Source organism: Rattus norvegicus, chromosome 2 (assembly GCF_036323735.1).
Source record: "Rattus norvegicus strain BN/NHsdMcwi chromosome 2, GRCr8, whole genome shotgun sequence".
NCBI lineage: Eukaryota > Metazoa > Chordata > Mammalia > Rodentia > Muridae > Rattus > Rattus norvegicus.
Genome location: NC_086020.1, coordinates 213926741 through 213954521, shown reverse-complemented (window position 1 = coordinate 213954521; position 27781 = coordinate 213926741). Strand labels below are relative to the sequence as shown.

General features: G+C 43.9%; 1 protein-coding gene across 1 annotated transcript in view; it reads left to right on the top strand.

The window, feature by feature from the left end:
• The window catches only part of Synpo2 (synaptopodin 2), a 154160-nt gene that overhangs the window by 101323 nt on the left and 25056 nt on the right, over positions 1 to 27781 (top strand). Inside the window, exons 2-4 of the mRNA NM_001191963.1 lie at positions 6322 to 6473; positions 9758 to 10551; positions 12911 to 15108. Of these exons, the coding sequence (NP_001178892.1) occupies positions 6322 to 6473; positions 9758 to 10551; positions 12911 to 15108 (3144 nt within the window). The remainder of the gene's footprint in view (positions 1 to 6321; positions 6474 to 9757; positions 10552 to 12910; positions 15109 to 27781) is intronic.

Here is a 27781-nt window from a genome sequence, read left to right as displayed (position 1 = left end):
AACAGGAGACCTTGTAGCCAGTCCCAGCAAGGAACATGGCGGGTTCCACCCTTCATCGCCAGTGCTACCTCATGAGCGCAGAGGTCAGCTGGCAGGATCTTGGACTCTCTTCTTGACGTGCCTGGTTTGGAAGTCTCTCTCACCACCCAGCCTTGCTCACTTGGATCTGCCAAGATAAGCAGGCATTGCCAAACCCATTGGCAACTGTGATGGTGCCTTGGACCCGACGGTGCACTCCGTTTCTCTGTATGTGTTCATTTCTAGAAACTGCAGCCAGGTTACCCGGAGTGGGTGTTTTTAGGTTTAACCGACTGCCTTGTGACTTTTCTTCTCATTGGGCCAGACAGACAGAAGCGTAAATGGAGCCCTGCCAGGACCAGCCATAGTTTTGTTCTGTGTTGAAGTCAGATGCTTTTCCAGAGGGAATTCACTTACTTTTGCTGTCTGGTGTTCAATAGAACCACTTCTTTTCCACGACGAGTACACTGGGACCCTATCGGCCCCGTCATGTTTTAATAGTAAAAGCCACGCATACCGGAAAAGACAATGAAGAATTAATAGAAAGTAGTATGCTTGAGAATGCCAGGGTCTGAGGGTTGTATTCAATTTAATTATCCCATTTGTCATCTGCTCAGTGTACATTTGTTGCAGACATAGTATATCCAAGGCTTCCTTCAGACTGAAGAAGATGTGATGGTCTTTGCACTGCAATATCCACTGTCACGGAATTTTTGATAGCCATCTTTAGAAAACCGAATGAGAACTTTTTTTTTCTAAACAAACTTGGCATTTTAGGACAGTGAAGATCTCCCCTTTTCTCCTTTGTACCAAAGACTCTGATGCCCTAGGTTGCCAGAGTGATCTCTAAAACTAAATTTGTGGTTGGCTCTAGGCATGCTCTCTCAGCACACATGCTTGACAAGTGCTCACCTCACGCTTCCCGCCCCAGCACACAGGTCTTCAAGGCACCCACCCTTTGCTGGCTTCTGTCAATGTTGTGTCCCCAGCTCATCCTGGGATTTATTTGCTCTTTGATTGCCTGTAATGGAGCATCTCCTACCTAACTTAGTTACCCAAGAGGCCAAGGACGCTCTGCATGTCAGCTCTTCATGCCTTTCAAAGCACAATGTACAGACTTCTGATAACATCCGAGAAGCTGAAGACAAGAATGACTTTTATAATACTTTTATAATACAGTCCTTTTTTGTCTTTTCTGATCATATTGGAGTTTGTACTGTGATGGTGGAAAAGCAAGTATAAACAAAGCCACTAGCAACGGGTCATTCAAGTAATGGTGAGTGATGTTCCCAGGGGTCATTCTGCCCCTCTGTGCCATGCATTTAACTGTTGGCATTTGTTACGAGCACACATCTTCTTAGCATTTTGTGTGGCAAGATGAGAAGCGTAGGCAAAGTATGGGGCATGAGTCCTGAATTTGCATATCGGTTTGCGTGAGTTTGAAAGTGTTTGGATTAAAAACTGAACTATCCATTTTGTTTTGGGACGTTATTTTTTAAGAATAATTGACAAATGTGGCTGTCTATACTTGAGTATTTTGTAGGCGTTTTCTAGAAAACAGGGAAATCAAGATCATCACTCAAGCAAAACAGTTGATGATATTTGATCTTTCAAGGGAAAAATAGGATTCTGAGACAGTCTCATAAGCCATTGTGAATTTGGCTGTTTCCTCATGAAGGGTACCTTATCCTTGATAAGCAAGAGTTGTCACCTTGTTCTGATACAAGGAAATGTATTGGTATTTATAGTATTAACAAAACATGTAATGGATGAATACTTCCCAAATGGCCAGTATCCCAAAATCACACCTGGACAAAATACCCATCCAAGATGTGAAATGTGTCCTCTTCCTTTTCCATTCTCTACTATGAGACATAGTCTCACACTATAGCCCAGGCTGGCCCAGTATTGACTACGTGGTCCAGCTCACCCGGAGTTCATGGCAGTTCTCTTGCCTCATCCCCTCAAGTGAGGTGAGCCTCTGTGCCCAGATGGGCCAATGGCTTTTTAATTCCACAGAATATAAAGAAAGCTCATTGCAGCCGTGTCAGAGTCCACATTGTAACACTAGAAACTAGGATCTATTGGGTTTGATTTGATATGAAAGAAAACTATCCAGAACTATTTTATTCCTATTAAAGTATTCCATTTCCAACTACATGCCTACCTGAGGCTTGATTTTTTTTTCCATGCAATTGACTAACATACAACCGGTGCACACAGACACACGTAAGAACATCAACTTGTCTTCCACTAAGCCCAGAAGTAGAAGAAGACATTTACAGAATTGAAAAGTAATATTGGTTTTGTCCTATTTTTTAAATGTATGCTTGTTTTCTAATAAGAAAGAGAAAGGGTATGGATTTAGGGAGGTGGTATCTAGGAAGAACTTGGTGGGGGAGGGGAAACTAAATTCAGAACATATTGTATCAAAAAACATGTTTTCAATAAACAAGGAATAAAACACTCAATATCCAGAATTATTTAGTAATAGGTTGTTCATCCAGTGGACAAATGTGAATGGAGTCTCGGAAAACCCAAATCATGAGTTCTTTTTTTTTAAGTTTTATTTATTTTATGTATATGAGTACACTGTAGCTGTCTTCAGACACACCAGATCCCATTACAGATGGTTGTGAGCCACCATGTGGTTGCTGGGATTTGAACTCAGGACCTCTGGAAGAGCAGTCAGTGCTCTTAACCGCTGAGCCATCTCTCCAGCCCCCAAATCATGAGTTCTGCTTCTGCCTTTTTCTTATCCAGTCCAACTAAACAGACTTTATTAGGTTAATCCTTGTTAAGTTTTAGTCACGATTCCCCACCTTACCCTGCGTAGAATCCAGGCCCACATGCAGGCTCCGCCACTGAGCCACATCCCTGGGGCACACGTGCACTTTTTTCTTAGTATGTACTTTTTAAATGATCTCTCTAAAAAATACCTTTTCCCCATATTCTGAATAAATGTTTATTGTTTTATAGAAAACAGTAGTTTAAAACCATATAGTTCAAAACCTCAGTATAATCTTTCATAATTTAATGCAATAAAAAAAAAATCTATGCCCAGGGACATATCCAGCACAGGCTCTGGCCTACCAGTGTTTTCTGAAAGAGCTGAGATGTTTACATTCTCAGGAAAGAATGAGAGGTGAAGAATACCATTCCATGTTTGTAGCTGTGGGTTTTCTAACTTTGTGGCACTGGCTTAGCCTCACTGCACAGCGGCTGGTTTCTGCCTGTGGAATAGCATCGGTATGCAGCTTCCTAAGCACTCGGCCCCGGGATTAAAGCCCTCAATCCTGACAAGTTATTGGTGTAGGAATACTTCCAGAGCTGCCACCAGGAATGCATTTTACTTTTATGGTGATTTGTTCCTAAGGGTAAGAACAACCGTCCAAAAGGAAAAGTTTTTTATTCAATAAATATCACACAGCACTGTTGACAAGTCTGGAAGGGCGGAGTTTGGGAAGGGCGCCCAGTAGTGACCTCAAGAATGGGGAGGAACTGGCTGCCTAAGGGACTGGCAGCACTTGGCTTAATAAGGAAAGAAAGGAGCTGGGTTGTGCCTAGGATCTCAGCTGGGTCTAGTTTTCAATAACAGCCAGGGAACTGAGGAACCAGAAAAACATCATCCAGCAGACCGCATCGGCTAAACAGAGGCCACACAAGTGAATGATTCTTTTCTTAGCTCAGTTCCAAATAAAAGTTTCAGCCCCAGGTTGGAGGCACAGGCTTAAAATCTTAGCACATAGGTAGTGGAGGCAGAAAGATCAGGAGTTCAAGGCCAGCCTGTGTTACAAGAGATCCCGTTTCATAATAAATATGTAGATAGGTAAAAAGATAGATAGGTAGGTAGATAGAGATAGATAGATAGATAGATAGATAGATAGATAGATAGATAGATAGATATAGATAAATAGATATAGATGGATGGATGGATGGATGGATGGATAGAGAGAGAGGGATGGTGGATAGATGGAGAGAGAGAGAGAGAGAGAGAGAGAGAGAGAGAGAGAGAGAGAGTGTGTGTGTGTGTGTCTTGGAAGTGTACCTGCTATGCTGCACACCTTGTCTGAGGAGTACTTGGGAAAACTGAATTGTTTTTGTCAGCCTCTGTCACACACGCAGTACACTAGCCAGGGCAGGAGTGGAGTCATCTCATTCCTTTGACAGACATCTGCACTGATGGTTCACTTAGTCTGTTCTGTGCTATCTAGAATTGGTTTTGCTTCTCGAACTGAAGATCGTACTTGGTTTATTTTTTTACCCTGTCCTAGTCTGTTCTTTGGTATTTTTTCCTTTCATACAATATATGTGTTCATAATCCTTCCCCTCCCCCCAACTGCTACCAGATCCAGCTTTGTAAACTTTCTCTCAAAAAACGAAAGAAAGAAAACAGGAAAGGAAAACACTCCCAAAGAGGTAAAATCAACCCAATTTTTAAAAGAAAAATAAATAAAATTGGTCTTTTAGGAGAACAACGTGGCAAGGAAACTATTACCCTTCTTTTTGAGGCAGTGTCTCTCTCACTCACAGGAGTCCTTCTGCCTCAGACTCCAGAGTTCTGGGAGTCCATGGCTCTTGTACTCTAGTTCTGTTTTGCAGACAAACATGGAGGTCAGTGAAGCAGAGTCACGGTAGTTAGTTGGGAATGTAGCACGGACGAACACGCCTAAGGAATGTTGATGACTCCGATGCTTCCGCTTACTCAGACTCCGTTAAAAGCTCCACTTGACAGCGGTCAGCGCCGTGATGAACTGCACGTTTCCCGATGAGCAACACATGCTCTCAAGATAGACAGCTCCGTAATGCCGGGGACTTGTTTATCTTCTAAGAATCAGTTTTTCATCTTGCTCTGCAAGTTCATGAAGCTGGCTTAAAACTCTGACGTTTGACTGTTGAGAAAGAACCTCTGACTAAGATTGGGCCGTGAAGGTTACGGAATTCATCCCAACGTTCTGGGGCCTGGTCACCTCCTAGGCCTAAAGACTCAAGTCGACAGGGCAGCAGTGTTGGAACACAGCAAAAGCATGGGCCACGGAACACACTGACAGGAATTAGAACTATGCAGACCAAAGAGCAGAGCCATTGCCAAATCAAAGTTCAGCAGACCCAGAGGGAGGCCGTAGCCCTTACTTCTCCTTCCCCACGCTCTTTGAACTGTTTACTGCTAGTGTTTTCTCTTGACCAACTCCAACCTCCAAGAGCCAGGATGCAAGGGAGTCAAGCCTATCGGTCCCCCGGGCCACTGCTCAGGGGAGCTAGAAACTGGCCTGGAAGGTGGGCTGAGGTAAATAATAGAGCATTTCAGCAGGATCACCGTTACACAGGATGCTAGCCCCCAGCATCTGCCGTTACACTACTGTTCTGGAGTCCCTTCTAGGTTTGTGATCGGTTGACTTTCTAACAGCCTTAGATGCGGGCTGTTGTTTCTATTTTTAATTATTTCTAATTACCACCATTTTGTCTTTTTTTGTAAAATGTGTCCTTCATTCTTTGTCCTGACTGGTTTTGTTTGTTTGTTTGACTGTCTGTCTGATTGGTTGGTTGGTTTTTGTTTTGAAATGGTCTATCCAGGCTGACCTGGACCAATCTATGTAGAACAAAACTGACTGGAGCGCATTTGCCACCATGCCTGGCTGAATGGCTCATTTTAATCAAAGATTTCTTCCTTGGACTTACTCCTTAATATCCCAGTCACATGCTTTCCTTGGGTACTGGGAGCTTTTCAGCATTTCATGTGTCTGCATTGCCATCTCCAACATCAGCTTCCTGCAGTCAATACTCCACGCTTCTGAGGCCACTTCCTGCATCCACAGAAACATCTAGTGCCTTCCTCCTTTTCCCCATTCTCCATTTTTTAAAATTCTGCCTCCTTCACCATGGTTTGGTTTGCCCATTTCCTATTTCCTTATAATATTATGAAGTAAATGATGCTATTGTATTGTAGTAAGTCATAAATTGCTTGTGTGTACATGTGTGTATGTGTCTGTTGTATGCATGTGTGTATGCATGTATATGTGTGCATGCCTCTGTATGTGTATGTGTGTGTGTATATATGTGTGTGTAGGTGTGTGTGTGTGTAGGGGTATGTGTGTGTGTAGGGGTGTGCGTGTGTGTGTGTGTGTGTATGGGTGAGTGTGTGTGTGTGTAGGGGTGTGTGTGTGTGTGTGTGTGTGTGTGTGTGTGTGTGTGTTTGTGAAGTCAGGGTTAGATTTATAATTTCCAGATCTCCAGGCCTTCTCCCTTAGTTTCCGCCAGTTATGTGATTCTATTGCCTTTTTTATTCCCTCCTCTTCCTCTCAGATTCGAAGTCAGAGCAAGGCATCGGACTCCGGGCTGTGTGTTGGGGATGAAGTGGTGTCCATCAATGGTAACCCTTGTGCAGACCTTACTTACCCTGAAGTCATCAAACTCATGGAAAGCATAACGGACTCCCTCCATCTGCTTATTAAAAGGTAAAGCAAATTCATTGGAAGGCTTGTTTGTTTCTTGGAGTGAAATGAGCCTAGGGTCCATGCATGTAGACAGTTAGGAGGAAACTGGTAGTGCTGTATAGAAATCCAGGACAGGTACACAGATCACCACAGTGTTTGAAAGCAAGCAATTCCATTCAGTGGGGCTTTCTGGCTAGTTGAGAATTAACCTGAAAATCTCTGTTTCAGGTATTTTCTTGAAAAATTTAGATATTTTAGACCACATTTTTAGAAAGGTCAGTGTAAGTTCAGGATTATAATTCTTAGATCCGAAGATGAATTGAAAATGATTGAGCATCTAATAGTTGACTAAGGCAATAATTTTCATACAAAGATCAGGCCTCCAGGACTGGGGTACAAGATTATAAGTAAATGTTCTTTGGTCAGAACTGCCAATAAAGCCCTATTTTGGTAAGGAGTAGCAGGCTAGATAAAGACTTGGTACTGCCAAAGCATTGCTTACAGTGTAGAAGACCCCTCACCCTTGTGTGGTATATGAGTCCACATGTGTGCAGTGTATGTATGAGTGCATCTTCATTGTATATAAATATTGTTCATTGAATATAAATATTTGCTCTTCAAACTCTTAGGATCCCACATACTTAAAATGTTGCCCTTTGCTTTTAAAAGAACCCAGTGGAAAAGTAACTATTTAAAAACCAAACAAACAGAAACAAAACAAAAAAGGCAGGAGGAATGGTACTCAGAGAGCACACATTTGCCCCGATTCTGTGTAAGATTTCTAAACACTTGCAGTGTTCCAGGTTCCCCCTCCCCCAGTAAATAGTCTACATATACAGAGGGAATCAATCTTTTCTACTTTGTTCTCTTTTCTTGTCTTGGACTTAATGAGGCCCGTTTCTCTGGAACACACACTTGTCTGGGACATGTTCTTCTGGTTTCCACTGTGATATTATTATAGGATCAAAAAAAATGGTTTAAGGCTCAAACTTCAGTTCCTACTTCACTTTAGAAACAAATGGACTTGTTCTCTGCTGCTTTGAATAGTGAGACTGATGTTCGGTTTTGTCTTTATCTTAAGTATTTTAAATTTCTAAGATATAGTCAATTGGGCTGGAGAGAGGGAACAGTGGTTAAGCGTACCTGCTGATCTTGCATAGACATGAATTCAATTGTCAGTACCCACATAGTGGCTCAAAACTGTCTGGCACACCAGTTGTAGGGGATCTGATGCCTTCTTCTGACTTTCAGGGTCTCAGACATGAATGTGGTATGCAGATATACATGCAGACAAAACACTCACACACACATACATAAATAAATAAATAAATAAATAAATAAATAAATAAATAAATAAATAAATCAGCATTTAAAAAAAGAAATAGATAATTGATGGGATTCAGATGAAATATTCTGTCTCTGAGCTCCAGAGCCATATCCCTGTGGACATCTGACCATGTTTCGAAAGCTAAGAGTCCTCAGTCTTATATCACAGTCAACTATCTTCAGAAGGTCAGAGTTTGACTTCATTACCCAGAGAGGGCTATTGACAAACCCTATTTAAAAACAAAATGAAACTCTGCCTTTTAATACCAAACTTTATTGCCTTAGATTTTTATTAGGATCACCAGAAATCACAAGCAAATGATTTTCCAATCATACACATTGTGAGACTGAGTACCTGTGTGTATCTTCCTCTCCTGTCTTTACAATATTTTATTCATATGCTTCCATTTCACTTCTGCTTCCACAAAATCTTAGCACTGGGCCTGTTTGCCTATATCCCAATCTGTAAGACCAGAATGAATTGAAACTATTCCCTTCTCAAAAGCATAACTGATGAATAAAATAATACAAAGATATTTCAGCTATCTTTATCCTGAAGTCCACTAGAATAAACATTTGAGCAGGCTTTGGCGTTAAATGGAAGTCTGTATCATTTCCTGCATAAGAACAAAGTTCCGGGATCTGCACACTTATGCCTATAACCCACACCCTTGCGAGGATATGACAGAAGGATCTCCATGACTTGAAGCCTAGGCAACAGAGTGATTTCCAGACCCTCTTCATCTACTACTGTCTCAAAAAGCAAAATGAAGAATAGCTTAATTTGCTTAGCAGCATGTTTTTAAAAGTACCATTTTTAAATGCCATATCATTACGAAGCGTTGCAGGTAACTTGCACAGAGAAAACAACAACTGGTTTGATTTTTGTCGGGTTCTTCCAAATGCAGTCAAAATCACAGTTAGAGGTAAACTCATTGTACACTGGCCTGAAATTCCACTTGCACATAATTCTAGAGTAAATTCCTTAGAGTGGAAGAGAAGTAAGGCCCTCCTCCCCCACCATCCTTGTGTGGTTCCCTGCTTTTGTTAGGATCCATCCCAAGGGAGCAAGAAGCGGGGGGGGGGAGTTATTGCTGCTTTAGACATTGACAAGTAGGGGAGATGAAGGCATGGCCTATGGCTGTTCTGTGAGTGACACTTTTCTCATAGATGGACTTAGAGCTCGGAGATTCAGGCAGGAGTTATTTGACTCCTGAACTGACATTGCTTCTCATAAACCCAAGGAGGCAAACCTGACTGTGAATGGATAGGTTTGCCTCAGAATAGGCTGTGCAATGATAGCTCTGGTCTCCTTAGCGAAGATAAAGAAACAGTCTGAGAACAAAGAGTCTGTAAGGAAGATGCTGCACGTGGCAAGCACAGACAGAAGGGAAGACACCTCAGCTAACTAACCCATGTGGCTTAGCAATTAATTCATCGCACACAGGATGGATGGCTCTTTGCACAGACTGAAGCCCCAATGCACCAAATTGTTCTTTGCACGGGCAGGGTTCACCAGGCTCACTAGTGCCTAAAATGGGCTTCTGTTTCATTTTTTTTCAAGAATATACCATGTCTAAAAATTGTAGTTTGGTTGATCTGAAGCTCTGAATGAGTCTGTGAGACTCGGTAATATTTATTCCACAGGACACCGAAGTTCCTGGTCATCTATAGCCAACACAGTAAAGCCCAATTTCAAATGAGGGACACACATAGCTACACCCTGTGCTTTTTACAACCGAGGCTGGATTAAAGATGAGTTCAGATTTCAAAGCTTTTTGTAAGCATTTTCCTTGTACTTGAAAGACAACTTATCTCAAAGCTCTGTAGATGTTCCGGCAAGTTCTGTTTTCTAATATGTTGAAGTTATTGGGGGGAGTTTGTACTGTATCTTCCATGAGATGTCATCTAAGTTGGGGAAATACTTCGGCAGGTGGAACCCACACTGACTAACTGTTTGGGGTGGTTTTTGTGTGCAGACCCACCAGTGGAACAAGTGAGGCTTTGGATTCTGAAACAGAAAATACAAACCACCAGCACCTTCCACACGGGGGGCCCATGGAAAGTACCACCCTGCAGATCCAGCACGCTGCCAAGACCCAGGGCAAAGACTTCCTTCTTGCTTCAGTCCAGACTAGTGCTCCCCGAACTGAGGACCAAGGAAATGCCTGGGGTTATGCAGAGTGTACAACAGAAGACCAAGTTTCCCAGATGCCTGGCTCCCAAGAAGGACACTTGGTAGAAGAGGTCATCTTAAGGAAAAAGCCAGAAGCAGGCCAGCCAGGCCATGTGGTTGAGTTACAGCTGTCCCTCTCAAAGGAAAGACAGCGATGCACCAGTGACCCTATAGTGACTCTCCTGGGAAATGAAAAATTCAAGTCTCCAGACCCAGACTGGGGCACCCAACACGGGAGGACTGTCCACATAAATTCAATCCCTGCTCCTGAGAAAGCAGACACTTCTCTGACGTCCGGCACCACAGTCCAGACCTCCAGTGGCCGGGAGCTGACAGTGATCCAGGGAAGAGACCCAGGAGGCACAGGGCTGCCCCAGGTGGAAGTGATTCTAGATTGCTCTGACAGGCTGAAGGCTGAAGAGTGCAGGCTGCAGGCAGGAAGGGGGTGTGTGGCTTCTCCCGTGGAAGGAGGGCGGTCAGAAGCACCTCCTTCTCTGGTCTCCTTTGCGGTCTCATCAGAAGGCACCGAGCAGGGAGAAGATCAACGCTCGGGAAAGGACCAGGGCAGACCACACAAGCACAGAGCGAGGCATGCCCGTAAGTCCTGCCGTGGCTTGGGGCGGGTGTTGGGGGAGCCGGGACTTTAGTGTATTTTACTAACTGGACCATATGAATTTTTTAAAAGATTTTTCTCATGCCCTTTACTATCTTTAATCTCTTAATGAATGCACAAAATAATAAATATAATCAACGTAGAGAATACCGGTTTTTAAATTAGAAGAAGTAAACTTAAACTTCGTATTAGACTTAAAAATGTTTTTCATAAACTTTTTTAAGATACCTAAATGTTTTTCACAAACTTCATTTTATCCCCAAAGATGCAGGGACTGCTAAAGAAATATGAAATATGCCTCTTTTATTTGTTGAAGAATGTTATGGCATTTCGTGTTAAAATACTTTAAGAGGGTTGGAAGTGATGTGGACTCCGTTTAAATGACAAAAACAATCCAGCCTCCTGAGGTGCCTTTAACAGGGTTTCCACACTGATATTAAAAGCAGAGCTTCATTTTGGAAAAAAAAAAAAAAGAAAAAGAAACGTTCTGCAGCTTGATGATGCTTGCAGAAGTGTTTGACAGACAAGGACAAATGTGAAGCCCAGCGGTTACACGATCCGATCCGAGCTGTTGTGTAACCCTCACTAGGTGGCAGCGCGCTTCACCACCTTCCAGACTCAAGTCTCCGGGGCCATGTGCCCGCAGCTCAGTGTTCTCCCGTAGGAAATGTGCTTAGTGCAAGGCATTTCCTCTTATCTGGAGTTGCAAACGGAATGAGGTCAAGAGTTGTAGCTTAAGTGTATTAGTTTTTTTCTTTCAGATAAACCTTTCTTTCTTTCTTTTTTTTTTTTTAACAAACTTTAGCGTTTACTCTGAGGATGCACTCTGACTAGTACACAATAGCCATGAGCTTGGGTACTCAAAGTAGCACTTCGGCCTTCTAGCCCTCGTTGTCCTCTGGGTGCGTATTTTTAGCCCAGCCATTTGGAGCTCTGCTGGCAAGTGCTGGTAGGCACTCCTTATACTTTAGGCATCCTCACATATATAGCACATTAAACCTGAGTATTATGACGGCATGCGCATATTTCACAGGGTGGCTGTGAGCAGTTGTCACTGTCAGTTTGATAGCAAGCTGTGATAGCACTAGTCAAAAAGAGGGTCACATTTAATACCGGCCACATTTTGGACTATTTTGTCTGCACAAAATTTGATCACCAGATAAATATCTGTATATTTGTCTGTGAATTCTTTAAAATTATTTGCTCTCATTTTATCTTTCTGTTGTTGTTGTTGTTGTTGATTAATTAACCAAGTCTGACTTTTAACAACAAAAACTAACTTCAATCATGAAATATCTAATTTTTCTGATAGCTTCGTTTAACTCAAGATACGATAAAAGTTTGTGGCTCATACTCATTAAAGTGATTAAATTAGTTGATTCTATAAATTAACTTGACATTAATCTGCTTTTTATAATAAGATGAAAATATACATTTCTGTCATTTTAAAAGTGCCAGGTCCTTTGTTAGTGGCACGAATGCTGCATCAGTCTCAATGTTAATTTAAAAGACCTCAAGTCATATAATTTCTAAACTTTCCCAAGGTTTCCATTTATTCCTTCTGCAACTTGAGCAGGATCATATCTGCAAGAGCCTGTTAATTTACAGATCTGTGTGACAGTGTCAGACCTAGACATTCATAAGATCCCGGTACTCTGAAATACAACTTATTATTAACTCAATGCTGTCAATTATTAATTCATTATTCTGGGAGTTCACATTAATTCAGCAGCTCCATGGGAAGATTTGAGGTGGTTGTCAAAGTAAAAAAGAAGGAGCTTAAATATTTCAATGCACTGCATGGAAACATTCCATTGTAGCATAACTTTTAAATAAACAGTTAACATAACTTTTAAATATGGCCGGACAAAGTACATCTTGTTTTCAAAACATATTATGCCCCTAAAGTATTTTCTTTATAATACAACCATAGCCTATTAACAACTATCCCTTCTGAGCCTATTTTTATTAAAGCTTAAGAGTCTGGGGGAGGGTGTGGGGGAGGGTGATTGTTCTGTGTTCTAAGTCAGCCCGTATAAAGCTGTGTTAATGGGAGTAAACTGGACAAGATGTTCGGTGCTATAGATCACTATTATGTGAGTGCAGATTTGAAATGAAATCAAAAGTGGTGTAGTGCTAGGTCATGTGCACTCGAATAACACGTGGTGGGGAGGGGCAGGGGGGATGATGAAAAAATAAATCAATTAGCTCTCTTCAAATTTCAGTATCCAATTATAATATGTCCTTACATATTTATTATTCATTTTTCCCATTGGGAACCAATTTCTCTACATTTTTTTCCTTGCATTCATCAATTCAGTACACTTTGTGTTCCTTTCCTAGGGCTCAGGAGGAGTGAAAGTCTGTCTGAAAAGCAAGTAAAAGAAGCCAAGTCTAAATGCAAAAGCATCGCCCTCCTCCTAACGGATGCTCCCAACCCGAACTCCAAGGGGGTGTTGATGTTTAAGAAGCGGAGGCGGAGAGCCCGGAAGTACACCCTAGTCAGTTACGGTACTGGAGAGCTTGAGCGAGAGGAGGAAGAGGAGGACCAGGAAGCAGGTGACAAGGACGAGATAAGTGACCTTGCATTTCTTGGAACCAGCGAGTCGGAAGTGGATGAAGAGTTACTGTCTGACGTGGACGACAACACCCAAGTTGTGAACTTCGATTGGGATTCTGGACTGGTGGACATTGAAAAGAGGCTGAACCGAGGCGACAAGATGGAGATGTTGCCCGACACCACAGGCAAGGGAGCGCTCATGTTTGCCAAGAGGAGAGAGAGGATGGAACAGTTCACAGCCCAAAATGAAGAGGAAAAGACCGGTGGGCTAGCAGGCGGAGGATCAGATGCCCTACAGACGGACGGTCTGAGAACCATGACTTCTTATCAAAGAAAAGAAGAATCGGTGAGAATGCAGAGCTCTGTGAGTGAGAGCTCCTTCCAGATGGGACGCAGTCTTGGCAGTGTGCCACAACAGAATGGCTTCAGTGGAGTGTCTGAGACAGCAGGGCCCCAGAGGATGATCCCCATGAACAGAACCGCCAAGCCCTTCCTGGGATCTGTGAACCAGACAGCGGCCCCATTCTCCCCAACACAGAGTGTGACAAGTCCCATCCCTGACTTCCCTGCGCCACCACCATACTCTGCAGTCTCACCTCCACCAGAAGCCTTCTCCAGGGGGATATCAAGCCCAGTTGCTGGCCCGGCACAGCCCCCTCCGTGGCCCCAGCCTGCTCCATGGTCGCAACCAGCCTTCTATGATTCTTCTGAGCAAATAGCTTCCCGCGATGAGAGGATCGCAGTGCCGGCCAAAAGAACAGGAATACTGCAGGAAGCCAAAAGACGAGGCACAACAAAACCCATGTTTACTTTCAAAGAAACCAAAGTGAGCCCCAACCCCGAACTCCTGTCCCTTCTTCAAAATGCAGAAGGCAAGCGAGGCACTGGAGCTGGAGGGGACTCCGGGCCAGAAGAAGACTACCTCAGTTTAGGCGCAGAGGCTTGTAATTTCATGCAGAGTTCTGCCAAACAAAAGACCCCTCCTCCCGTCGCTCCAAAGCCTGCAGTCAAGACCTCCTCTTCCTCCCAACCAGTAGCCCCTGTTTCTCCAGTCTGGTCTCCAGGAGTGGCTCCAGCCCAGGGTCCTGCCTTCTCTACAACAAACCCACCAAACCCACCACAGGTCACTGCTGTGTCCTCCATCAAAATAGCCCAGCCTACCTGCCCTCCAGCCCGGCCCGCGAGTGCACTGAACCTGGCTGGTCCTTTCAAAGGTCCCCAAGCAGCAGTAGTCAGTCATAACTATACACCCAAGCCATCAGCACCCACACCATTAGTAAATGCTGCTCCTGCTGGTGCCGGGGGACCATCCAATGAGCTTCCTGGAATGAGTGGGAAAGGAGCCCAACTCTTCGCTAAAAGGCAGTCTAGGATGGAGAAGTATGTGGTAGATTCTGACACGGTGCAGGCCCACACAGTTCGGGCCCAGTCTCCTACTCCATCCCTGCCCGCCAGTTGGAAGTACTCCTCCAATGTCCGAGCACCGCCTCCGGTGGCCTACAATCCTATCCATTCCCCGTCTTACCCACTGGCTGCTATCAAGTCTCAGCCACCGGGAGCCCAGGCCTCCAAAACGAGCAAGAAAAAGGGCAAGAAACCTCTTAACACTTTGGATGTCATGAAGCACCAACCATATCAGCTCAACGCGTCTTTGTTTACTTTTCAACCCCCCGATTCAAAGGATGGCCTCCCTCAAAAGTCAACAGTCAAGGTCAGTTCAGTAGCCCCTGCCATGAAGCAAGCCCTTCCTCCCCGGCAGGCGGATATTGGCTCTCCCACAAACGCGAAGGCTTCATCTGTGTATTCAGTCCCGGCCTATACCTCTCAGCCCAACTTCTTTGCGGAGGCCACCTCACCAGTCAGCGCATCCCCGGTGCCTGTGAGTGTTCCCACCTCTCCAAAGCAAGAAACGACCTCCACATCCTATTTTGTGGCTCCGAGGCCGAAGTTCTCAGCCAAGAAAAGTGGTGTCACAGTTCAGGTGTGGAAACCTTCAGTTGTGGAAGAGTGAGCTTGTAGCTGAAGCTGAGTGTCTACTTTGCTTGAAATGAAACGTTTGCAGTGTTGAGTCCCCAAGAATGCTTAGCAGATCCTCACCTTACTTAATGTCAGATATATTTACCTCCCAATCTGGGTCCAAGAAGCATAATAATATGTTTTTGGGTCAAAACCCCAACTCAGTTCAACTTAAAATATATTTATTTTCTTTGCACACTTCAAAGTATCTGTGATATCCCAAAATAGACACTACCTTAGCCGGATACTTAGGACTTGTGCTTTAGCCATAAGGCAGTGACCAGTGTAACCAACCTTGGGGACACAGCCTTTATGTAATATACCAGCTCTGCTCCCATAGTGAAGGGAGACTGCTATGAAAATGTAACATGCTGACTGGGAGTCCCTTCAAATCATTAGCTCTATTTCTGGTATTAAGGAAATAGGAAATCTCTCAAGGACAGGAATGGCTCTGCTCAGCCACCTCAGATGCCTGTTGGCTGCCACAGAGAGAAGGTACTCTGAGACTTGTTGGGGGTTTATGTAGCTTAGCAATGGGTTATAAGGAGGATCTTAGGCACAGCGCACTTACTCTGTATTGGGCCCTTTACTAGATGTCCTCACATACATTGGCTCACTTTAGAAGACACATTTGAAGTAATTAGCATCAGGAGAGAAATCTTGTTATCTTCAGAAATGGATTCCCATTTAGAAATGGTCCCTCCCAGTTTCTTAAGGAACCATTGAGTAGGTCTCCGGTTGCGGGTGAGGTGAGGGCATTGAGACAAGGGATAGCACAGTAGAATGGAGTAGCATCAAAGGAGAATGGACACAAAGTAACACGTGGCTATTGTTTTACTTTGCAAAGCCACATAGTCTAGGACTGACGGGACACTGACCACAGGGGCTGGTGCATGGAGACAAAGCAAGAACTGCCGAGAGCCTCTCTGGGTGACCTCCCAGACATTTTCCCTCATGTTCAATATGCTTTTTGACAAATGCTTCCTCCACTGTCCCTTACAAGTCTATTCTAGCACCTTCCTTTTCTTACTTGTATTTGATGAACCAGCATAGTTTGAACAAGGTTACCTTGTAAATTTGGATTGGTTACACGCCATGCTGTCATCCAGCTGTCCATGAGGTGAATAATGTTGCTGATGGCAGCCCTGAAGACCTTTCTCATATCTATTTTAAGCCTGAGTGTAACCAACGGTGGAAAATATTCCACGTGAATTAGTGGAGGGAAGCGCAAAGAATAAGGACAGCTCCAGGGGAAGCCCGCTTTGCACAGGCGATGTCTAGAGACTTCCTGTAAAGACTTTGCTGATTTGAGGGCGCACAGTGCCATTTCAGTCTCAAGATATCTGTGTTCCTGTCTTCTGCTGCCAATGCCCTTCTGCTGTATTCCACTATCCTATTAAAATATTTCTTTCTTCTTTTTCTGTTCATTGTATGTGTTTTTTAAAAAGGCTTCCTGTATGACTTTGCTCTGATCTTAATCGTTTCTGTTTCTCTTATAGCATCTAAACTTCCCTTTGGAGAGCATCTATTTCTTTTGGGGAGCATTCACTGTGAAACTGCAAGTTTTAGGCATTCCCAAAACATGAGTGGTGGGTCAGCTGCAGAGTCAATGGCTGCTTTTCTCTTTATAACACCCCTCCCCTCCCATTGTATTTGGTGAAGATACAACCACAGGGAGAGATTTTTGTCTCTATTTGCCATTACAGAAATCAATTAGGAAGTTTCTTGTAGGACACAGGGGGCAACCAGTTCCTTCTACAATAATACTGTATCATTCACTGCCTGCATAGGCAGTTTATTAAATGGGGTGTGTGTGTGTGTGTGTGTGTGTGTGTGTGTGTGTGTGTGTGACAGAGAGAGAGAGAGAGAGAAAGAGAGAGAGAGAGAGATAAAACAACCCAAGATTCTTTCTTCATATGAAACAAGAAAAGGGGTATTTTTTTATAACTTTGCTTTGTTTTTTGTTTGTTTGTTTTTGTTTGTTTTGTTTTGTTTTGTTGTTTTGTTTTGTTTTGTTTTGAGATAGGGTTTCTCTGTATAACCCTGGCTATCTGGGAACCCATTCTGTAGACCAGGCTGGCCTTCCACTCAGAAATCCTCCTACACCTGCCTCCTGAGTACTGGGATTCAAGGTGTGCACCACCATGGTATAGCATAACCTTGCGTTCTTAACATAGCATACGTTAGATGGAAGACCCAGAATTTATACGGGTGCTCTGCTTCCCAGCTGACAGGTAGTTATTTTGAAATCATTGCTTCAAAAATACCCTTCTTAGTAGTGACTCAGAAGTACCCCCTAGTTATGCAGTGGCTTGTGGAATGTAGCAATGAGAAGAATCTTAAGCCTGTTTCCTGTTGACAGGTGGTGCTATCAGAGACACTATTTGCATTCATAACTAAAGACAGGGCGAATACAACTATGTCACCTTTTTATCTGGGGACTGTTGGTGGGTCTAGAAGAACTCTCTAAGGGATGTGCCAAGAGTACAGACATGGCGTCTACAGTTTTTACCAGAAGATGGCAGAGCCTCCTCCTGGACTGCAGGGTCTGTGGGTAGGAACTAGATTGAATTCTCCAAGGGACTAAGCATGGGAAAGAAAAGACTAAGCCAACTCCCTGAGGTAGATGGGCTTTCAAGGAGCCGCACGCTCCACCCCTCGGTTGGAGTTAGAGCAGGGATGTGTGGCAGGTAGGAGGTTAGAACTCTGGTGCTAACTGCTCCGAAGTCCATTCTTAAATCTCAGTCCGACTTTGCTTTAGGTGAAGCTTGTTGGGGTAGTTGGTTGGCTGGGTCGGGGTGGGGGGGGTCTAGACAAAGCAGTTTCTTTTTTTCTTTCCTTTTTATTATCTGTTGGTTAGTTTTGCTTGCTCCTTGTCTCTTCCGTTCACCTTTATTAATTCATGAAGTCTATGTCCGTTGTCAACAACAGTGATAATGAATCCCTGAGGGGGCCTGGGATTGAGAGCCTGAAGAACTGTACTCAGAGGGATCCACAGAAGTAATCCCAGCCACATACTGGCTAAACTCTCCTTCTGGGAGGTTCCCCTTTCCAATGCCTCAAGCTTCTCTTTCCAGCAGGAACGAGGTGCTGTGGGAAGAGCACACAATATGAAAGGTTCGAGGAGGCAGACAGGTAGTATGTAAATTCAAGCCCAGCACTTTTCCATTTTGTGGAGGAACTGTATTGACAGTGGGACCTAAGAACACTCACTAGCCTAGCTCTAATACTTCGATAATAGACGGCTTCTGTTTTGAGGGGGGATAAAACACAGTGCATGTATTTAGACTACCCACGGTCACATTTTCAGAGCTATGTTCTATGATGCACATTTGGATGGTCACTCTCAAACTCGGAAACAGGTATTATTTACAGTGATTGTTGATAAATAACACGATAATCTCATTTAATATGCACAAGAGGAAACTGATTGTAAGCAGGGGAAAACATGTCTAAGTTACAAATAGGTAACATAAGCTCACGCCTTTTATCCTAGAGCAGTGGTTCTCAACCTTCCTAATGCAGTTCCTCATGGTATGCTGACTCCCAACCATAAATTTATTCCATTGCTACCTCATAGCTATAATCCTGGCTACTGTTATGAATTGTAATATAAATATCTAGGGCTGGGGATTTAGCTCAGTGGTAGAGCGCTTACCTAGGAAGCGCAAGGCCCTGGGTTAGGTCCCCAGCTCCGAAAAAAAGAACCAAAAAAATATAAATAAATATCTAATATGAGAATATCTGATATGTGACCCTTCCCCCAACAAGGTCCTTGGATCCCCCAGGTTGAGTTCTAGTTAGTCCCAACTTCTTTCAGTGTAGAACAGCTGCAGACCATCCCACAGCCTATCTGCAATATTAAAAAGATTCTCCTTTAAAGGAATGACCCAGCCCACAAGGCTGCTCTGAGAATGATGGTCCTTGCTACCTCGGAAAGCAGAAAGCTCTGTGCCACAGCCAGTAGAGCCTATTTTGAGCACCAGACTCAGGGCTCCCTGGGTGTCACTTCAGTCATTTAGCACCCACATCCCAAGGTGAGCTCCTCTGTGTCAGCAATGCTGTCTCGGGAGTCCCCACCAGCCAAGCAAGAAGGGCATTTGAAATCAAGGTCATCAAAAAGTGACTGTTTTCTGAAAGGCTTAATTCTTCTCATGCTTTCAGAAGGAAGCAATGAGAATGTGCTCAACTCACCTGAAATCAGAGTTGTTGAGTCTGTTTGTAAAAGTTCTATTCTGTGTGTGTGTGTGTGTGTGTGTGTGTGTGATGTTTTCAGGAGGAAAGTATGTGAATTCCAACAATCGATATTCCCAGAGACACTGACCCTTGCTTGTCTTATGTCCCGTATCACTGGACTCTGGGGAAACACAAAGATTTTTGTTAACACTTCAAAGCTGCTGGCGGAGTCAACAAGTATTCTGGGAAAATACCAAGTTGAAATTCTTCTCTTGACTTTCTACCAGAGTTGGCTTCCAGCCACGAAGCAGACCAGTAAATTCCCATAAGACCCGGACGGCAGGCAAAGTGCTGAGTGACCAGACACCACGTATCACCCCATGAGCTTCCATGACAGGAACACTGAGAGGCCATTGCTTCCTTGACCAATGAAGTCACTTTCTAAAATGTTTAAAGTGTGTGCCCTTATGAGGCGTGCACACTAATCCACCACTCGGCCCTCAGACATCAAAGAGTCACTCAGAGGCAGTTGAATGGAGAGAATTTTAATCCTAACATGGTCCAATCTAGAGTTAGGGGTGTGCTCAGGCACGCAGATGCAGGTTCCCAGGTCCCAGCACCCAGAGGACTGTGAGGAAAGAAGTCAATTCTTTCAGACCAGTCTCAGATTACCGATCTCCTCAGAAGATTGGCAGCTAAAAGAACAATGGGGGGGGGGTCTTTGTTTATCTCCTTCTTGACCTGTTTATCTACATCTGGTGTGGTTTATCGCGGCCAAAATGTTAGGTTAGAGTCCCTAAGCACAGTCTCCCAAGACCTGCTCTTCAACCTTTCTCCTTCCTGCCTCTGCCAATGGGAGCACTCAGAGATGTTCAAAGCACACTGCAGAGATCTGATCCCACAGTTCCCGCCTCCTCTGCTCCCTAAGAAAGGTTCCTGGTATGTGCATGAGAAACAGTTTAAAGTCAAAGGACAGTAGCTGGCCCTGAATGAAAAAGAAATACGCCTGTTAGGAAGAAACAGAAAGTGTTTTTGGAAGTTGACATCAAAGAGTACAGTGTTGTGTTCTGTTTGGTGGGGGAATGACATTTTGACACACTGGACAATCCTGAATGAAGACTTGCAGTCCCCATCAGGATGCCAGTTAGGGACAGAAGCTGGGGCAGCCATTCACACAGTTTCAAAGTTTCTGAGGACAAGAGTGTAGGCAACAGGTAGGAGGGACAATTTGCTTATTAATCATCTGCTATACATCAGGCGGTCTGTGAATACTTTATATAAACTGTAATGAGAATACTGACTTTTCAAAACTTTGCCCTGCATCGGCGGAGTATCTTTCCTACAAATACACTTTTGATCGGAGGTCCAGGTAAAGGAGGTAGCATGTTTGTGCCCATTTAATGGACTGTAGATGGGATCTCTAGGCACAAAGGCTAAAGACCTTGCCCTAGGTCAGATGCCCTGTGAGCTAGCATGCCGGTCGTGCCTTGCCTTCTCAACCAGCCCACTGCATTTACTCCTTGGATTTACCCTGAGAATGAAGGTGCTTTTCTACTTTACTGAGCACCTGAAATTCAGAATGGTTAATAATGTATCAAATAGGAAGTTAAACAGGGGAAATAAAAATGAAAAACTTTGCCTCTCTCTGCTTACTCCTTTGGCAGACATCTATCATTCACTTAGACCTACCAGCCAGACTCAGATGTTTTTACTCCTTCTTGGGTTCAAAAGCCTTAATGTAGCTTTTGTGCAGGTTCTGAGCTCTGGATAGTGGGTGAGGCTAATTTATTATCTGCCGGCCATGCCTGTACTCTCCTTACACGGCTACATTGTTTCCACTCTGCGTTCTCACTCCCGCAGACCTGCTAGTTGTCTCTTGGGCAAGCAACTTCTGCATGAAGTTACCCGTGTTGGATAAATGGCTTTGGATACAGTAAGTGGGCTTAGGAAGGACCCTTTCATCCTAAGATAGGCCATAAACTTATAACTATGATAGCTTGATGGAAATGGAAGTAAGCCCCTGAGAAAGAAATATGTTTTATAAGGTGGGGGCGGGGGTTGGGGGGGAGAAAAGATGGCTCTGCCTTCGAGTTTGTGTGACAAGATTATATTCACTGGCGAGGCAAGGGATGCCACTTAGAAAATGGAGTTGGGGCTGAGGATATAGCTCAGTGGTAGATCACTTGCCTAGCATGTGTGAGGCCCTGGAAGGAAAAAAGTAAAATGGGGGTTGGTGAGCAGGGTGGGGGGTGCCCAAGAAGAAATGCAGACTAAAAAAAGAACGATCCCTTGGCTTTTTGCACCCTCTCTCCCCTGACTATAGGCAATACAAAGAAATTAACTCTCAGTCACCAAACTTGGGTTACTTTGAAACCCATAACTTTGGGCATCTTACCAGCTGAGCAGAATGACAACGTGAGACTCACCAGTTTTCAGTGTTTCAAAGAACACAAGTAGTTATCACTGGCATCTGTGAGAGCACACTTCCAGTTGAGGCAGCCGCCACCCTGAATGTGCATGGAGGGATCAAGCCTTCCAGCTATGCAGAGCCCATTGGAAGATGCTCCCAACACAGACAATTATCTGTCTTAGGTTCACTATGGCTGTGATGAAACACCATGACCAAAAGCAAGTTGTGGAGGAGAGGGTTTATATGGCTTACCCATCCACATTCTTGACTCTCACTTGAAGGAGGTCAGGATAGGAACTCAAATAAAGCAGGAGCTAATACAGAGGCCATGGAAGGGTGCTGCTCACTGGCTTGCTCCTCATGGCTTGCTCAGCCTGCTTTCTTACAGAACCCAGGACCACTAGACAGGGTGGCCCCACCCACAATGGGTTGGGCTCCCCCATCAATCACTGGATAAGAAAATGCCCTACAGGCTTACCTGTAACCCAGTCTCTGGAAGCATTTTTGTTTTCAATTGAGGCTCCATCACCTCAGATGACTCTAGCCTGGGTCAAGTTCATAAAATTAGCCAGCATGGTTTCTGTCAGATACTCCCTAGCAACCATAGAACACACCTTACATTTCAGGGAAGCGTGCTGGACAGAATCCTTCAGACTTCCAGACGTTATAGCCTCCTACGTTACCAGACTGTTCATTGCTACCAGGACCACAGAGGACCGAGAGAAAACTGGGGTCTGTGAGAAAGAAAGGAAACCCTCAAATTCAGCGACAATAACACCAGGTGACAAAATTTCCCCCGAAGTAGTGAATTAAGAAGAAGCTGTGATTTGGGGGGCGGGGTAATATTGCTCAATATTACAGTGCTTGCCCAGCAGGTGTGAGCTTGCAAGCGCCATTCCTAAGGCTGGGGAGGAGAAAGGGACTTGATTTGGGATGATCAAAAGATAATCACCTCTGAACTAAATTCCACACAGGATTACCTGAGGTGATGCAAATACTCTCTAAGCACTCATTCACTGCACCTCACTGTCCCAGGCCTGCTGCAGCTCCCTCTGAGGACAAAGGGTCAATGACCCGACCTGTTTTACAGTGCATGATCTTGCCTGAGAGGTATGGTTGCTTTCCAAAACCAGACTGAAATCTAGGTCTCCACAGAGCAAGCGCAGAGGGCCTGGGAAGGCATAAACACAAATCACAGAAGCCACGCAGGGAGGGACTTAACATCACCACCGCCGAGGGAATTTTTGTGGATTTCCTGGTACTTCTAGAACGTTTATGAGTCAGAAGCAGATGTTGGGGCTCAGAAAACGCAACCTTTAAAAGAATCACAACCATCGGAACAAGCTTCGATTTGGGATTTTTGTTCCGATACCAAATACTTTTCGTTTCAAATATAAGTAAACAGAAACTCGCTTAGCCTTTCATGTGTGGCATCTAGTTATGGTAAAAAAAAAACATAACTGGGCCCAAAACAAAACTGGGCCCCAAACAGCCAGACCCAAAAAGCCACAGCTGGGTCTTGAACTGGTTTTCCCTTGGTCGTTTTTCTTCCAGTGCTATTTCAAATGTATAAATGGTGGCAACGACCACACACTGCAGCTTGAGATTCACTACAGAATAAGCCGGATACACCAGGTGGCTGTTTAACGCATGCGTCTGCCGTTTCTAGTTTCCCTTTTTCCTACGCTTAGCACCCAAGGATGGTGGCCTGAATACCTGGCCTGTTTGTTAGTGTTTGGATGTGACCGACTAATTCTTCACGGTCGCTTCACAGATGCTGGAATTTGAATTAGGAAGTTCTTGCTGAAGCCTCCATAATGGCACACACTGGTGTGTGATAGGTGAAGCTAATAAGATTAGGAGTTCAAGGTCACCCTCGGCTGTAAAAGAATTTGGAGGTTAGCCAGGGCATCACAAGACTCCATCTCAAACCGAACCAAACCAGGAACTAATTGCAAGTACAAGATGACAGGATGAGCCACCAAGCCCATCTCTCTTTCTGGTGTTTTGTGACATGGTTTTCCAACTTCATTTTCAGAGTAAAATGGTGTGGCCTTACCTTGGGTACTTATTTACTAGGTCTGGGATTTGTCATCTAACGCGACGCGACGACGGGTGACTTGGATACTAATTGCTTATGCGCCGCATTTTGTAAAACCCATTTCTAACACCTGTCAAACTTAATTCTTTAAGACTCTTAATAGTTTGCAGGCTCCCCTCATCAAGGACAACCAAACCTGTTACTCAGGGGCTGTGGGCCTGCTCAGAAGCTGCGGAGAGGGAGAGGCGCTAAAGCAAACGTGATTATGTTTAACGTCCACCAGGTGGCAGCAGACTCTTCCCCACTTGTAGAGCTTCCCAGGCCGCCATTCCAAAGTTTGTGGCTCGGTAACCAACTTCCAGTATTGTCCTTGTTTTAGGAGAAGCCCCAAGATCCGATTTTATCAGATCCTTTACTACTCATCAAGGATGGCATAAATATTTTTCAGAAGTAGAATTATAGTTTTATCACTTACGACAGTCCTGAGTTCTTCAGCATCTTCGTATCTCTTGGAGAAAGGAAAGGAAGCTGCCCTTGGTTTGGGGACCTAGACCTACTAACTCCAATCAAAAGTGATTTTTGTTTTTGTTTTTAATGACTAACTGAAATCTCTCTGGAAGTCATCAAAAACATGCTTATTGATCTAAATCAAAGACTTCTGAAGTATTTTGAATGTTAATTAGGCACACTTTCTTTCCTTCTTTTTGTCAGGTTTTTTGATAGAGTTCAAGACCAGCCTAGCTACGATGTAAGAGTCCCTCATTCTTCCAATAGATAGATAGATAGATGATAGATGGATGGATGGGTGGATGAATGTACAGACAGATGGATAGACTGGCAGACAGATAGATGATAGATTATAGCCAGATAAAATGACTGCCAAGCCACAAATCAAGTCATATTTGAGAGGAATATTTTGATTATTTGTCAAAACTTTCTTTCCCACTCCTTCTCTGGTGTTTTTGTTTTTGTTTTTTAATGGCTAGGTGCATAAGTATTTCAGACATGCACATTATGGAGGTTTTCTGTTTTCTTCTTCTACTTACCCCCCTCTGTGTTTAGAAGGGCTTATACATTGTGCTACCCTTAGAAGTTGTTGTCTGAGGCTATAATTACCTATCTTTTAACTACTACAGAAGATTGGTCATTCATTTGACAATCCCCATGCACTTTATAGAAGTAATAATTTCTCTAAAATGAAATTATTTTATAAATTTTCTTTCCCCCTTTTTTTTTTTCTCTGTGTATCCCTGGCTGTCCTGGAACTCACTTTGTAGACTAGTGAGATCCACCTCAAACTCAGAGATCCACCTGCTTCTGCCTCCCTCCCGAGAGCTGGGATCAAAGGTGAGCACCCCTACCATCAGGCTGTGAGTTTTCTTAAATAAGAAAGTATCTTAGTTACTTGTCTATGGCCATGATAAAACTCTATGGCTAAGGCAACTGATAAAAGAAAGCATTTAATCTGGAGGCTCTAGGTTCCACAGGGTTAGAATCATTGACCATCATGGCTGGAGCATGGTGGCAGGCAGTCACGGCACTAGAGCAGTAGCTCAGAGCTTACCTCTGATCCACAGGCACAAGGCAGAGAGTGAGAGAGCTGAGAACCTCAGCACCTTTGGAACATCAAAGACTCAAGTGACTCATGTCTGCCAACAAGGCCCCGCCTCCTAATCCTTCCCAAACAGTTCCATCAACTATGGAATAAGCATGAAAATGTGAGTCTATGGGGGGGGGTCCATTCTTATTCAAACTACCACAAAAAGATGTCATTAAAAAAAAAAGCTTACCACTTGGACCAGAGAGACATGTAAAGTAAATTAATCACAGTCTTTGCTCATAAGTGCAATCGTCAAAGTCACATCTGGAAGACAGACTTTTCACAGCTCTCCTCCCTATCCTGTGGCTCCGAGATCTTTCCTAACTTGACTTCCATGATATCCCCTGAGCCTTGGTTGAGGAGAGGTTGATACAACTGTTCTCTTTAGAGAGCACCCAACAGTCATTTATTCTTAGCACTTTCACAAGTTATGAGCCTTGCATTTACCTGTCAGTGCCTACTACAAAAAAGAACTTTCTTGGACTGAGCTTGAAAGCAACACTTGTCTATAGGTATCAACTTCAATATCCAGAAGACAGTTTGACAACATGATCATTTAGTGAAACAGCAGTAACAGGTTCCTCCATAGACCCTATGAACTCCCTACCCTTAAATTACTGACCAGGCTTACAGTGTCGGGAGAAGTACCCAAATCCAATCAGAAAGCAGTTGGTTACACCCATAACAGTTATGCCAGTTTTAAACCACTGGGCACACTTTGAGTTTTATATGAGCACTCTAGCATGCGGTCTCATCACAGGGTAAGACCAGTGATGTCTTTTCTTCCCATGCAACCTGCACAGCCTACAGCAGCTTTGGACAGGATGAAAGTAGCCGGCAGAGAGGAAGTTTTCTGATCAGTTCCAGATTGATTTCTTTATACTCTGAAACTCAAGTGGGTGGTGTCCTCAGGTATAGGACCCTGCTATCTAGTTGGGTAACTAAGATCACCGGCCGTATTTGTGGCATTGTTTGGAGGTCTTTGGGATCTCCTTGATCAGTAATTCCCAGGGGAGTATCTTATGCTTGGCACTGAGGCTCCTGAATAATAACCCTTGTCTTCTGGCATCATCTACCCACACAGGGTATTTCTGCTCAAGCCCCCCTTTAAAGCATTTATATGTTTGTATATAGGCTTGTAAAGTAATAGACCTCGATAAAGATTTTTCGTGCATGTTTTGTTCTGGTTAATCCATCCCTACCCTCTCCTCTCTCAGTCCACACACCCCCACTCATGATTAAACCTCTAACACCAAGTCTCTTCCCCCTCTACTTTACTGTCACGTATCTGCTACTACCCCTGGGTCCATTCAGCTACCTTTTTTTTTTTTTTCTCCTTTCATGGTTCCTTTTTGACTTCATGACCTTTGGAGTAACTCCAAGTTAAACACACACATAAAAATTTCAAAGCTAGGCTCCACATTTGAGGAGGACATGTGACATTTGTCTTTCTGAACCTGGATTAGATTACTTGGTATAATATGTTCCAGTTTCATTGATTTTCCTGCAAATTTCATTATTTCATTTTTTTCTTTATAGCTGAACAATATTCCATGAGGTATATGCACCATATTTTTGTTATCCATTCATTTGCTGACAGCCATCTAAGTTGACTCCATTCCCTAGCTATTCTGAATGGAGCATCAATGGACATGGAGGAACTAGTGTCTCTGCTGTGGGGAATGGTCCTTTGGGTCTGTTTTCAGGTGGGCCATATGGTGGTTCTATCTTAAGCTTTTTGAAAAACCTCTGACCTGATTCCCAGAGTGGGCTCACCTATTTACACTCCCACAAACAGTGGATGAGTGCTCCCCTTTCCCCACGTCCTCACCAACATTTGTTTTTTTAATGATGGACTGGGGTAACAGTGTGTCCTGTGGTTTCTACTGCTGGGGTAATACATGATGACCAACAGCATCTTGGGGAGGAAAGAGTTCATTTCATCTTATAGCTCTCAGGTCAAACTCCATCACTGGAAGAACACAGGGTGGAGTTCAAGGCAGGAACCTGGAGGCAGGGCCTGAGGCAGAGGCCGTGGAGGAGCGCTGCTCACTGGCTCTCTGTCCACGGCTTGCTCAGCCTGATTTCTTTTTTTTTTTTTTCAGAATATTTTATTTATTGAAAATACATTAGTTATCATCATTATTGTTGTTATACATATACCATAAATAGAAATGAAGCCCCCCCTTTTTTTTATTAACTTGAGTATTTCTTATATACATTTCGAGTGTAATTCCCTTTCCCGGTTTCCGGGCAAACATCCCCCTCCCCCCTCCCCTTCCTTATGGGTGTTCCCCTCCCAACCCTCCCCCCATTGCCGCCCTCCCCCCCATAGTCTAGTTCACTGGGGGTTCAGTCTTAGCAGGACCCAGGGCTTCCCCTTCCACTGGTGCTCTTACTAGGATATTCAT